At 36.8% G+C, this 14,092-nt stretch overlaps 1 protein-coding gene across 2 annotated transcripts in view; it reads left to right on the plus strand.

Annotated features, from left to right (window-relative positions):
• The window catches only part of stac (SH3 and cysteine rich domain), a 30,598-nt gene extending 22,209 nt beyond the window's left edge, over window positions 1-8,389 (plus strand). For both annotated transcript variants that reach the window (XM_079369627.1, XM_079369628.1), the window contains 4 exons: window positions 708-805; window positions 4,267-4,318; window positions 4,861-4,998; window positions 7,058-8,389. In XM_079369627.1, the coding sequence (XP_079225753.1) occupies window positions 708-805; window positions 4,267-4,318; window positions 4,861-4,998; window positions 7,058-7,156 (387 nt within the window). In that variant the 3' untranslated portion in view covers window positions 7,157-8,389. The remainder of the gene's footprint in view (window positions 1-707; window positions 806-4,266; window positions 4,319-4,860; window positions 4,999-7,057) is intronic.
• Window positions 8,390-14,092: the final 5,703 nt, after the last annotated feature.

Here is a 14,092-nt window from a genome sequence, read left to right on the forward strand (position 1 = left end):
TGGATTGCTGCTGAGGCTTGATGATGTTGTTTTCACCCTCAGGCCACACAAGCAGTTTGCCTTGTGGCCGCAGTTAACTCAACTCATCGATCAGCCACATTGCCAGTCCACAAGGGTGCACTCAAGGAGCAAAAAAAGAGCAGAAACACTTCTCTTCATTATTATACTGTGACAAAAAGATCGCAAACTCCTGCTGGTTTAAAAAGAAGCCATTGTCATATCTTTTAGTAACATGTCTGCGAAGGTGTCACAGATCAAGAGGTCAGGTCATCATTTGGAGGGAGGGATGCAGAATGCAGGATTCAAGCTATTGGTGATCAGAAAACACCCACCTGTTTACTAAGCAGACGTGAAGAGCAGCAGAATAGTGTTTTTTAATTGTGATCACACTTATCCAACAACTTCCACTCCACCCACAACCCCATTCTGTTTTTAATTCCTGAGCCTTACACGAAAACTATGATCCTCCTTCCTCCCACTCGTGTTGACGGTGGATTAAAAGGAACAGATTGTAGAACAACTTAAGTGGCTCTGTGGTGTATCATTGTTCTGTAAACAAGGGTTTCTCCCGCCTATGTGAATGCCAACAGACTATTTTAAGACATGACTGCCAAAAAGAGACAATATGGTGTTGCGTTGTGTTTGTGTGTTTTTCCTGTGACTTTTTTTTGTTTTCAAAACCAAACATGTGTTTTCTTGTTGTCTAGTTGGAGCAGTGCCAGCTACAGAAAGACGTCCTTAAGCTCAACACATATGTAGCATTGCACAACTTCACTCCCCAAGACAGCCATGACCTGGAGATGAGGTGAGTAACTACAGACATACAGTACACTAATGTATGGAATAATTCTGCAGTGGCTTTACTAAAGATCAAATATAACTCACTTGTAGTATCTGACATGCAAACAAGGATTTCTTCTGAAACTGTTTTTGAATTTGAAAATGTCCCAAAGAAAAGAAGCTGAAACATCCTCATTATTAGCGCACCATTATTATTCTATGAAATGTGATTTTTCTAAGAAAGATGGATTGAATCCATGGCGGATTCATACAAACACTCCCATTTCCAAGTTTAATACACAAAGATGTCACACTGCTGATGTTGCATCTCCTGTTTGCAGATGCTCTTCAAATCATAAATTAAATTTTTATGAATCTGCTGCCCAAAAAAATGCAGTTACACTGTATTTATATCATATATATTCTCTATGTTCAAAGTACTAGAAGTCAATATATAGATTTATAAATCTTCAAAAGAATGGAATCACTGTCCTCATTTTTGGCTATAGTCCTCAAATATTTCACTCTAAAGGGTGGCCTGTGCTGTGTGTCATACTGATGGTCTATTATTATTAGTTTATTTCAAAAGGATTTGTCCTGAGAGGACTTCTCAGTGTTGTTTTAGTTTGTCTCTAGGTCTTATGAGGGATAGGCAGTATGCGAGTGACAGGAGGAGATTGCGCTGTTTTTGAATGCAGGGTAAAACATTTTCTGGGGATAAACTGATGAGACATTTGAGTTATACTGGCCAATAGCTACTTTAAGCACCTGAGCAAGTTAAAATAGAAACCCAAAACAACCTGATAAGAACTTTTTTGATTTAGAAAAACAAAAGAAAAACAGAAGTGAATGTGTCATGTGAAAAAAGCTAGTGAAGCAAAGGTTTGTAGCAGCCTCATCATGTCCAATTTTGTTGCCATTACTCAGTGCTCCCAAGCAAATATAGTTTGATAGCAGTGGCACATAAACTGAATACTAATAAAAAATGACTGTAAATCCAGCCCTACTGGTAATTACTTTGATAAAATGCATAATTAACACTAATACAATCGGTTACTATTGTGACAACTCGTTCACAAGTTAATAAATGTGGCACAATGGAGCTTTCTATCTACTCTGAGATACTCTGAGCTCAACTTTTAGCTTTCTTTTGGCTTCTGACACCTAATCTTGAATTTGTCTAACCACTCTCAAAGCGTGTAGTCAGCTATGAGATGCAGATTTATTAACTTTGAAAGCAATACAGTAAAACACTCAATGTACACTACCAGTAACAAAGTTTAGACAGGAGCGCTTTGCAAATGGCTGGTTAACATTGTTGGGCAGTAACATATTTCAGATGGAACTGCCCTGCAGTCTACCAGGAATCATGTGACGAATCTCCCCAAATGACCAATAAAGTGTTTGTTATGGTACAGTTGGGTAAAGTATGGTAGCATTTGATAGTTAAGAGTGTTTCCCTCTGTACTCGAGGATCAAAGCAGAGGAGAGAACAGAGACAATTGGACTTAATTCATCAGGTAACGAGAATATGGCTCTGAATGACTGATAGCTGTAGCTCTAAATGACTGTAGCTCTGTTACTGCTGTAAACATAAATAAATAATTGCTCTTTAAGAAGTTTACCATATTAACCAAAACAGTAACGTTAGTTATTATTTGTTCGCAGTTTATTTCTACTGCCCCAAGTGGCCGAAAACAAAGTACTTTTACAGGTTTAATTAAACCTCCATTTCATCTAAATTCAGGGAAAAGATTATATCAGATGCCTTAACAATGATTGATAGGGCATCAACATGCTTCCAAACAGACCCCAGGAAAGAGAGCATCCATCACAAGCAGGCCTTCAGACTAAGTACCTATTTACTCCTGGTCTCACAGAAACCGTCAGAGGGCATAAAGATATAAGAGAGCACTTGTTCTTTCCCACTTTCTCAAGGGTCCCTCTTCCAGCTTTGGTCTTGAAAAACTTCAATCCTCTGGCCTGATTTAAAATGCATTGACTTCCTCCCCATGACTCTCTGTCCACCAATCCCCATGATACAGCACAGAGCTCACCAAGCTTTGTTTGAAATGTATTCTCTTATGAAAGCACACATCAGTGTTTTTATCTACAAGGTCTTACTGCAGACAGAAATCAATACATCTCACATTAAGCACAAATGTGGGATGAAGGGGAAATTTTAACTCAAAAGGTTCAATTTCATTCTTGGTTTTAAGAGAACATCCAGTCTGTGATTAGTTTCAGTTATCACAACATGCTCTGATTACATGATTCCCTTCGAGTATATGGTTATTGTAATGATTCTAAAATACAGAGTTTTAAAGAGTGGCTGTATGTTTTTTTCTTGGTGTTTGACAGCTGTGTAACATAAATCTACTTTGTTGTCATTGCCTCAGTAAATTTACAATCCTGCACACTGATTTTTTTTTCTCACCTCCAGTAATCTGTTTTTTCTGAGTCACGGTGAGTGTCATCACATAAAAGACAGCCAGTGTTGCAACTTAAATCGAGAGGAAAAAATGGGGAAATTACGTAAACCAACACTTGGCTAAACTATGCTGGTTCTTTTGATTTTTATTGGTCAAGTTTAGCTGAAGGCTTTAAACAGATGCTAGTAATTAAATGATTCATGTGTTTCCTTGATAAAGAAGAATTACTCACAGCAAACAGGACCTTGTGCTTCCAATCCCATTTAAATTACAGCAAATTTGCTTTACTATATAACAAAGAAGAAGGTCTCTTGCTTAATTTACCCTTTGCTAAGTCCCCCTCCTGCTCAGGTCCTGTTACTATGGATGGCATACATGCAGGTTACAATGATAAAAGTGGTTGATTTAACATAACTTTTGCATTAACTTTTGCATTAGGTTTATCATAATGGGTCACCAATTTTCCCACAAAAATGGACAGAAGCGAATCTTGCATGCCATTGGCACTGACCATTGATTATTTTAAGAGAAAAGAAAGCATTGGCCTCGAGGGCGAGTTGTGCCCTTGGTACAGAGGCTATTGTCCTCCAAGAAGCTGGATTTGAGTTTGGTGTTGCTCCTTTTCTGTAACCCCAAAAGACAAATCCTAAAAAAAGGTGAAAGGGGTTAATTGAAATTTAACTTCATTGGTACATAAATGGTTTCGACTTAGACTAAACTTGATAACCCATCATTTACATCCAGAGATGTACAAACCGGAACAGCAATGACCCTTTACTGTTGCTTTGGTGATCAGCTTTCTTTGTTAGAAGTAAATACAAAAAAACGACACAAAGACTACAAGAGTTGTTCATTTTGTGGTCTCCAGCTGCATTATAGTCTGCACCTTTCTACTCATACACAGGAACATGACATATCTTTCCTATCCGTCTGAAGTTGTTGAGTTATGTTTGGTCATTTTATTTCACTGGGCCCCGCATTACATCCATCCCAATATAACAAGAGTTGTATTTCTTATATGTGAAAGTTCTCGTGTGTGTGCTTTAAATTGCAGAGCGGGAGAGAGAATCTTGTTAGCTGACGACTCCAATGATGACTGGTGGAAGGTAGGTACAAAAAGAATATGATAGCAAGTTTTTACCTGCCCAATCTTAAATTAATTCTTTGTTAATAAAGTCAGATTAACCATCCAATGCACCATACATTTTCAAGGACAATGTTTGCTCATTAGGTTTTTTTTGTTTTACCACAAATCCAAGAATCTGCAGATATAAGACACATATTTTCTAGACGGACACAGAAAACAACAATTCAAGCTGTAAATTATAGGAGCAAGGCTGCAGGCTGCCTCACGACGCAGATGCATGACAGATAAATTAGGGAGACAAAAGGGCAAAACGTGACTGTAAGGAGGCAGCTGGCTGCCACCAGACCATGAAGGAACTCATTCTTTAAACACTCATTGTTGTTCTCTTCAGGCTGGAGAGAAACACTCTTTAGCAACTAGTTGTAACACCTTCACATAAAGCACAAGAACTATCTGTGAGGACGTGTATATGGTGTAACTTTATATATTTGACAGTGTGATGTAAATTGTGCAGCCTTTCCATGTGTGCTTGTTTCATGGCTAATTTGTTTTCTCTCTCAGGGGATAATTGAGGACAGGGTCGGGTTCTTCCCAGCAGCATTTGCTCATAAGGTGCAGGTTGGGGACCAAGTGTTCAAGTGCAATAGGACTTTTATCGGCTGTAAGGAGCAAGGCCAGATCACCTTGAAGGAGGGACAGGTACTGTGAAACACATACCACAGCCATCAGATAGTCTTTCCTCTTTGCAGTGTATTGACCTGTTGGCAGTAGTGTGTGAATTTGTCCCCTTGGCTTTCTTTAAAAGGGCTCCTGCAGAGCCTAATCTGTACAGATTAGGCTCCTCTGGTAGTTTGTTATCATCCCCAAATATAAATGTGGTCGTTCAATAATACATGTTGCCAAGAAAAGTCCCTAAAGTCTCTCAGATTTACTATTTGTAGGTTTGTACAGACGCAGTCTTGCCATTTTATTAGACATATATATATATATTTATATTTCTGCATTCTAGAAATGCAACTTGAATGGTTGGCAGACTACAACAAAAACTGTCATTTTTGAATTGGGGATAAAAATATAACGATAATTTTCGCAATATAATTTTTCTTACAATATATATATATATATAAAAAATGTTCAATAAAAGTTTGATAGACTTTAACCTGTAATTACACCGCTCAACCATAATATGACCCGTTAAAAACAAGCTGAAGGAAAGAAATCACCAAACTTCCCAGGGCCAGTGTTAGTGTGGACTGTATTGTAAATAACATTAACAGTCTATGGTGTGGACCCTCAGTAATCAACAGGCCAGTAGGCTTAGTGTTACTAGCCAGCACTAAAATTTCAGCATCATAAGCTCTGTGCACAGAGCTGAAATGTTCCTGTTGACAATAAAGAATAATTAAATCAAAATTAACCATGTGTTTCTTTCAACTTTCACTAAGGATCAAAATCAGTTTTAAATTTAAAGGATCAATGATTTAACATTCATTTTGATAATTATCAATATCGACTAATGTGAATTTTTTTGTTGTGATAACAAATTTTCAAAGTCATGTTGCCCAGGTCTAGTAGTAAGATTAGTACTTAGTAAGTAAAAGGCTTTTAAAAAGCTGCCAGATAATTGCTGAAAAACAATTATTACTGCTCTAGGTCTAACTTACAATAAAGTAATACAACTGGTTTCTTTAGTTAATAATATATTGATGTGATGATTGTAGTTAGGGTACGCTCTTTTGAAGTCACAAAGACATAACATGAGGGATTATTATTTGTACTACACATTAGCAGCATTCAATCCATGAATATGTTAACCATCATGGGTAGAGGAAGCAATTACCTTAGTGAGGAAATTAAAAGGTCTACATTACACACGCTTGTGTGTGATGTAGACCCACTGATCCTATTTGAACCATTAGCACCCATCAGATTCACATTATTCAGCAGCTCTCCAGCCATCTTATTACCCCCTTCAGTTCCCATATCGCCTCTCACCTAGAGTAAATCCTCCCTCGCTCCCACCAAAAAGCTCCACTGAAGCTAGTTAGGTTCCTTCTGAAGAGTTATCATTAAATTACCATTTTGGTGTAATGGCTGTACTTAGACCAGACCTTCTCTTTTCCCACAATGCTTTCCAGGGCATGTTTGGACCCAGAGGACACTTAAAACAAGCAACCCCCAGTGGAGATGAAACCACTGAAAACAAGAAGAGTGCATGACCTGCTGCCTTTATTTTCCAGTCATAATAAAACCAGAGGGAGATGTTACAGAGAACTTACAGCAGACACATTGTTTTCTGGTCCATAATGAGGGCCAATAAGTGAAAAAAAAGTTTGAAAGAAGCAAAGGTGTGATCTTTACTTGATGAAAAATATTTTTTGTTCCCCCCCTAACACCTTGTGGAAGGCGGAAGGTACATGTGACATGATAAGTCAGCCTTTTCATTTGTAGCTCCAACAATATAATTGCAAATCTTTCATAAACATGGAAGGCAGTAGGTATTTTGAGGGGGTGCTATCCAGTTTGTTTGTAAAATGATTATAATCATTTTCACAGTTTTTGGCTGTTTAAGGGAAACTTTAGATGTTCGGGTGAGGAGTAAAGGTGGTCAGTACAGATCATGTACTGATAAAGCTTATGCATAGACTGCAGATACTGGTCAGATATTGTGCCTCACAATTACAACAATGTTTGTTGAAACTGGTTACCTTTTTGGTTATTTTTACATTAAAGTGACATTTTCCCTTTTTCCTTACAGATATGTGTGGGCAGTGAGGGTGAACATGACGGCTTCATCAGAGTGGCAAGCGGAAAGAAAAGAGGATTTGTACCCTGTGACGTTCTGGAAATCATCTGAGACAAACACTCGAAAGAATGAACAGAGAGAGAGAGGAAGGGTCAACCTCCTGGGGGTCAGAAGAGGAGAAACTGAACCTTAAAAAATGTCTTTGAGAAAACTGTAAGGGAGTAGCCTCGAAGGGTTTGGACTTTACTGTGATAAAGACTTTGCTGTTGGTCAAAATCTCTCTACCTTCCTCACAGCTTCTTTATACAGAGAGAGAGATGCTGAGACAACAGTCTGACAGACAGAATATCTGTTTCACTGGATTTGATTTATGATCATGTGTGTTTGTTTTCCTCTTTAGTTTTATTCTCTGACAAGCTGTTTGTTCTTTGAGAGTAGAGCTGCCAGCTGGCTGTCTTAAGCCAAAGAAAAGGAAACAATCAGTAGTTGCATAGATTTATTTCAAAATGTCAGTACATGCTAGGACTCTCTTCCCTTAAATGTTCACACATAACAATGTCATTTTCCCCCTTGATTCCAGAAGCCTCAAAACTCCCTTAAAATGTGATAACAAACCTTATAGTAAAACCTCTAGGGTTCACTTTCAGTCCTATGACAGAACCAAAACGCAGGTGGGTAAAAGCAATGCTCATCATCTGCAGCAAGAGACCCGGGGAGTACTTTGAGGGAGGAGTTTGACACAATCAAAGGCTTCAGATTCTCAGTTGTCTTCCAGAAATATCATCCTAATCCTAGGTTAAGAGAGCCCATTGCATTCTGGGATTATACTGATATGTTTTTCATTATCATATTAATCAGAAACTATAAAGATATGTGCTTCTGAGGATGCAAAACTTATCTACCAAATGTAAGTGTTTCCATGTCGCCGAATCCTTCACACTTCGTCTGTCTGATTTAATTTAGCTTGTCTTTTTTTTTTCATCAAACATATTGCAGCAAAAGATGCAGGTATGATGTAATTAGGACATGACTTCATGATCAGATCATCATGTGGTCCTCAACTTGTGAAAACATGATGCACGAAAATGATACGTTTCCTTTTTGCGTGTTAACTTTATATGTGGTCACTTGTGTTGTGTGTTTCTCAGCAAAGTCAAAACAAAATCCCGCTCAGATTCTAGGTACAGTACTTGCATTATGGAAAGGTGTTGCATTAACATAGACATGGTAAATATCTTTTTAAGGTTGCACTGCACTGAAACTTGGCTTTGTTCAATGTCCAAGAATCCTACTTTGTACATACTGTGCATATAAGAATAAAATGTCTTCTTTATCACAACAAAAGTTCATTGTCACCATTTGTATGTTCAATCTTATGTTGTTATGTGATTAATTGAGTGAAAACATTGGATTTTTTAATTGTCTCAACAAATCCTGTTTTCTTACTTTCTTACTGACTTCTGAAGCGTAAAGTTAAATAGAAGAAACCATAGAGATTTATTGTCTTTACATTGGGTCCAGACCTTTAAATAAAACTGCTGTATTCCTCCTAATGAACCAAAAATCACACATTATAAAAAACTAATTTAAAAAAAAGTATAAGAGGATGCTAACACAATACATATTTTCAATCTCCAAAAAAACACTCATTCTCGTGCTTCAGTGAGCTCATTTCAATTCGTTGTATCTGCTTGACAATCTGCACGTACTGCAGTCCACCTTGACAGATGGTTTCACTGCAGATCCTGAGCTTTCACAGCGTTATAAAGCATCTGCTCATGTATGTTTCAATCACTCCTGGAGAGGCAGACTATAGGAGCTGAGACAATCACAGACACTTGTAAATGTACGCATCTGTACATGATCCCTAAGAGATTACTATTTGACTCTAGCACCACCTGTTGGTTTATTAGCGGTACAGCTTCATCATTTGCTACTGACTAATACAGCAATGATCAACTGTACACCAAAGTCAAGCAAGGGAACAAAAGAAAATACAACAACTGTATCCAGTTTGATTTAGTTCATTATGTCTTATTTAATAGAGATTGACTTTTAAAAATAAAGCTACATCGTATTGGCTGAAAATCACATACAGAAATGCACATTTTGTCTTTGTCTCCTTCTTTAATGTGTGCATGTGTGTGCATGTGATTGAACATTAACTGATATCAGAACCAGATACTTCCCATTAAAGTGCAGAGAAATTGAGATTAAACAGGCAAAATAAAATATCAAAAAATAAGAACAACAACAATGATGATAATGTGAAAACAAGCATGTTACTGTTTTAAAGCTCACATTAGTATCTCACTTTTCTATAGTTTCTCTGATACAGAGGTTTTCAGCATCTTTGATTTGTTTGGTTTGGTTTTCCGATCTGCAACACAACTGTCTTGATTCAATGTCTCCACTCTTATTAGCTTCTCTAAAGCCTACTTTACACTTTGTGTACAACACTATATATAACAAGAAGAGACAAAGGAAGAGCAGCAGGTGGACATAGAGGTGCCATTAGCAGCTTAAGAGCCACATATTTCCCTCAGAAAATGTTGAAGACTAAAAAGAGAACTTTAAGTGAATGGATTTCTGATGTATGAATGTACATCAGGTGGTCTCTTGCTCTAAAAGAAACTGTTCGTGTGAACAAGTGCACACATGAACACTAAGTGTTAAATACGGTTTCTGTGGTGTGAAACAGGAAGTAGACAGCTACCCCAAAGTTGTTGGTGGTGTTGTTTGCGTTGGTTGATGTTGTAGTTAGTGAAGTGCTGATACGTTTAGAAATTAAGGAAACTGGCAATTGAGCTTCTCAGATCTACAAAAAAAGAGAGGGAAAAGCTGAAGCAGCACTTATGAAACATTGAGAACTATGCTGCTGCATTCAACATCGCTTTACTCCAGTTTCTAGTTTAAAGTTTTTTGGTTATCATAAGACTGTATCTTATCTTTCAGTTTTCGGTAAGTCTGTGGAGGACATGAGGAGGACTTGAAATCGAAAGACACAAGAGTTGGCCATTATGCAGAGGAGGTGAGAAAATATAGTTTCCAAGATATCTGCAGTGGCAATAATTCACTTATGACTCGTGAAGGAAAATATGGGTAAAGACAGCTAAGGTAAGAATTTATATAAAGGGTAGTTCAGTCTGTGTTCATAACCAATTCCAATAAAGCTATCAAAGCCATGTCAGCATGTTATCTTTAGAATGAGTTATATTGTGTCTGATTTGCTTTTTTATTAATTTGTTTGGAAAAGAATTAAGTAATGGATATTAGATTGGACATAACTTTATTGATCCCCAAAGGGGAAATTCAGGCGTTACAGCAGCAGCAGCAGCAGCAGTGCAGAATCAAAACAAAAAGTCAAAAATCGAATAAAGATAATAGTATAAACATAAATACAATCCAGGTAGTAAGGGGGGGGGGGGGGGGGGGGTATATACAGAGGACTATAGTGTGGTGGACTCAGCAGGACTATATATATATATTTTTATTAGAAGGGGGGGTGTGCGGATGTGTGGGTTGCGGGTTGTGCGGGTTGCGACTCTTCATCAGGACATGAAAGACAATAATAAAAAAGTGGCAAACCAGCAAAGTGTACTTCACATGCAATAAAAGTTGTACAGTGTGCAGAATAGTATGACTGAGCTGGTGCTACCATGATTCAAAATTTAGAACTGAATTGTACAGTATATAAAAAACTGTTTAAAAGAAGGGGCAGGCCGAACATCATAATAATAGACAAACAGAATCACATATATTACATGTGGATGTTAGCAGAAAGAATCTGAAGGAAATAAATACATACATGAAAAAGAAAGTTAAAGAAAAGTGGATAAATCAATCTCTTGTTTTCTAAAAGCCACTTCTAAATACTTCCAACAACGATAGACGTTCTGTATTTACATGTGTAAATACAGAACGTCTCTCGTCTCTCGTTGTAGGAGGCCTTATCATCATATCTGCACTATTCAACATAAACACCCCAGTGGAATAATAATAAACAAAATGCCAGATGATGCTAGTGTGAAACTTGACTGTTGCCAAGCAACCCAAACATTCTTTTCATAGAGTTTCCTAAACATTAGCAGACTACAAATTGCCTGTCTTTCTATCACTTAGCACAAAAAATATCAGAAAGTTGTACTGGGATACCGTTTCAAGTATTCAGTCCTGCTGTGATCCTCACTGCCTCACTAAATTCATCACTCTTCTAACATGGACCCAAACTTGTTAAGGTTAGCTGAATTGCTTTTATTTCTTCATATATTTATATTTTTTTACTTTCCTTGACAATGAAACATTGATGTGGAAGAACACCAATTTTATAATTACATAAAAATGATGTTGAAACTGTTGATCATAACCGGTGTGGTAGAGTATTTAAGTTGTCCCTCCTTTGAACAGTGGCTGTACTCCCACATACTAAGAACATAAGTACCGCTTGTATCCAATGCAAGACCACATTTAAGAAATATCCATGTTGGTATCTTTCAGAGATTTTGGCCATTGCATTTGCTGCTGCTTTTTATTGCCTAAAAAGGCCTGTAGTGGTGAAGGTGACGCAGCCCCAGCTCTATACCTGCCCAGTTGTGCAGGAACTAAAAGAAGCCTTGCACTTTGCAATAAGTAAGAACAAGTCTCTCACAGAACAAAATAAAGTTCCAAATGTTTAGAATTAGAATTATTTATATGTACAGAAAAATTTTATTTTTTCTCTTTTCAGAAGCTAAGACAGAAGGCAAAGAAAAGTTAGAGAAGACACTGAAAAAAAAAGAAGAAAAGCAGTGACTTTACTACAAACACCCCGTGCTCCTTTCCTATCCTAAGCCCCTACCTCTGTCCCTATACTCACCTAATTGTGTAACTATTGTAAATATAGTTCTGTTAAACATCATTGATTCCATTTATGCTGTTCATCTTTGTCAGTAGACTGGGTAGCTTCATGTGGCCGTCTAGATCCTTATCCTAAGGGTCTTTTATTGATGATCGCAGCGAAGTTGTAGATTTTTTAAGTGGAAACTTCAGCTGATGGTCCAGGTCAACCCTCTTCTTGCCACTCTTCAAGATATCAGTCCCGACAACTGTCCTTAATTGATGTTTTTCACTTTAGCACCTTCCAGATGCAGCATATTCCTGGTTTGGAGGATGATGGGCTGGTTATGTTAGCTTGAAGCCTACTTTCCTTCAACACCTTTTCCAGTTTCAGGAGAACGTGGTCATGGTTTAAAGTTCTTTGATATCAGTACCCAGTGTTTGGCGAGCTTCTTTAAAAGTGTTGATGTGCAAACTATAAATTAGTTAATACTAGAAGAAGTAAGACTACAGAAAACCCCAATAATAAATCTAGTGTAGTTTAATTAGTTTAGTTAGGTCTAATCTTAAACTAACTAAATCAAAATTAGTAAAACAATTGTTTAAATCCCCCTTTAAAAAAAACTCAAACACACAATTTGTTATTCATGAATAAAACTTCCAAAGATCAAAGTAAACCATACACAATTATCTTTGCTCTGTCCATCTGTTTAATGTTTAAAACCTAGAGCAGAAATAAACAAAACAAAAATCCTGATTCTCAAATTGTGGTTGTTTGATGTTTAAAACGGATGGAATTGATCTGCTACAAAGAAAGTAGTGAGAGGAAATAAAATCAAATAATGAGAATTCACAGTTTGTCACTATGCAGAACACTTCAGCATGCAAACCACAAAGCATGCAGAGTGACAACACATTCTCCAACTGCATCATCACAGTTTCCCACGTTGCCTGCTGTTTACAATAAGGAGCCTGCAGAAACCAAAATCATCTTTCATTTCAGTGTTACAATAAAAGTTTATGACTGTGACATTGTTTATGACTTCCACACTAAAAGTAATGTTTGTATCTCGAAAAATGATGTGTGTTTTAGTACCAGAACCTATTTTAGATTTTTTTTTAGGATTTCTGGGACATTTACAAATATGGAAGAACAAGCCAAATATAATGTAACTGTAACAACACAACCATGAAAGGGTGCTTCTATGAAGATGTAAGCTGAACAGTTATTTAAGTCATTTTTGGGGGGTATAATAAGCTGCATTTTCTTTTTTGAAAAATCTCATTTGACATCTAAATTCAACGTGACCAAAGTGAAGAAGAAGCTGGACAGTGAAAGGAACGGAAAAAACCCCCAATGGTGTTTCATAGACAGAGTAAGTGAGGCTCACGATAATGACAGTCAGTAATAAAGCTGCATAGTTCAGGATCATTTTATGTTAGGAAAAATGCCTTTGGAGATACTTGGTACTAATTTAGGTATTTTGCTAAAATTTTAAGAATAACTGCTTTAAAACTTATCAGAGAGGGCTTCATGAAATGACTTGCTGTGTATCAAATGTGAGCGCTATGTAGAAAGTAGTGTGAAAAGCCTTAAAGATGATGCACTACAGGTTTATAATAGTAGACAAAAAAGAATACTTTTATTTAATGTATGTACAGTAAATAGATTGTTCACTTGTATACATTAAGAGTAGTCATCACCAAACAGGGAGCACATTTCTTTATGTATATGTATTTATTTCTTTGTCATTGTCTTTGTTATGTTTTATAAACAGTTGGCTATCAGTTAGTTTTTATTCGCAGAATTTCTTGTATTTCTAAATCTACCTTCTCAATGAATTATGTTTGAATGAATCAAGAATTTTGAATAAGAAATCTAACTTGACTGTTTATCTAACATGAACTCATACTTCCTTGCGTCCCATCTACTTGAACTTTATGTCATGTTATCGGTCCCAGTTGTATGACCCGGGGTTGAACTGTGGGCAGCAAGGGTTTTTATTTTGTCTGTTTGAGTGCTTAGTTATTGCTTATTTATGAATAATTGTTATTATTTTTGAAGTAGGATGGTTGACATTTACCCATGACATGTGAATTTTGACTGAATTCTTGATGGTACTAGTTTTCTTGACAGTTTTTTTTAATACATTATGTTTCGTATGTCTTTTTGTTTTGAAAAAAAATTAAAGAAACTAAAAGGTTTATCAATCTAATTTGTTTCACATTGAA

Source organism: Symphodus melops (genome assembly GCF_947650265.1).
Source record: "Symphodus melops genome assembly, chromosome: 19".
Lineage (NCBI taxonomy): Eukaryota > Metazoa > Chordata > Actinopteri > Labriformes > Labridae > Symphodus > Symphodus melops.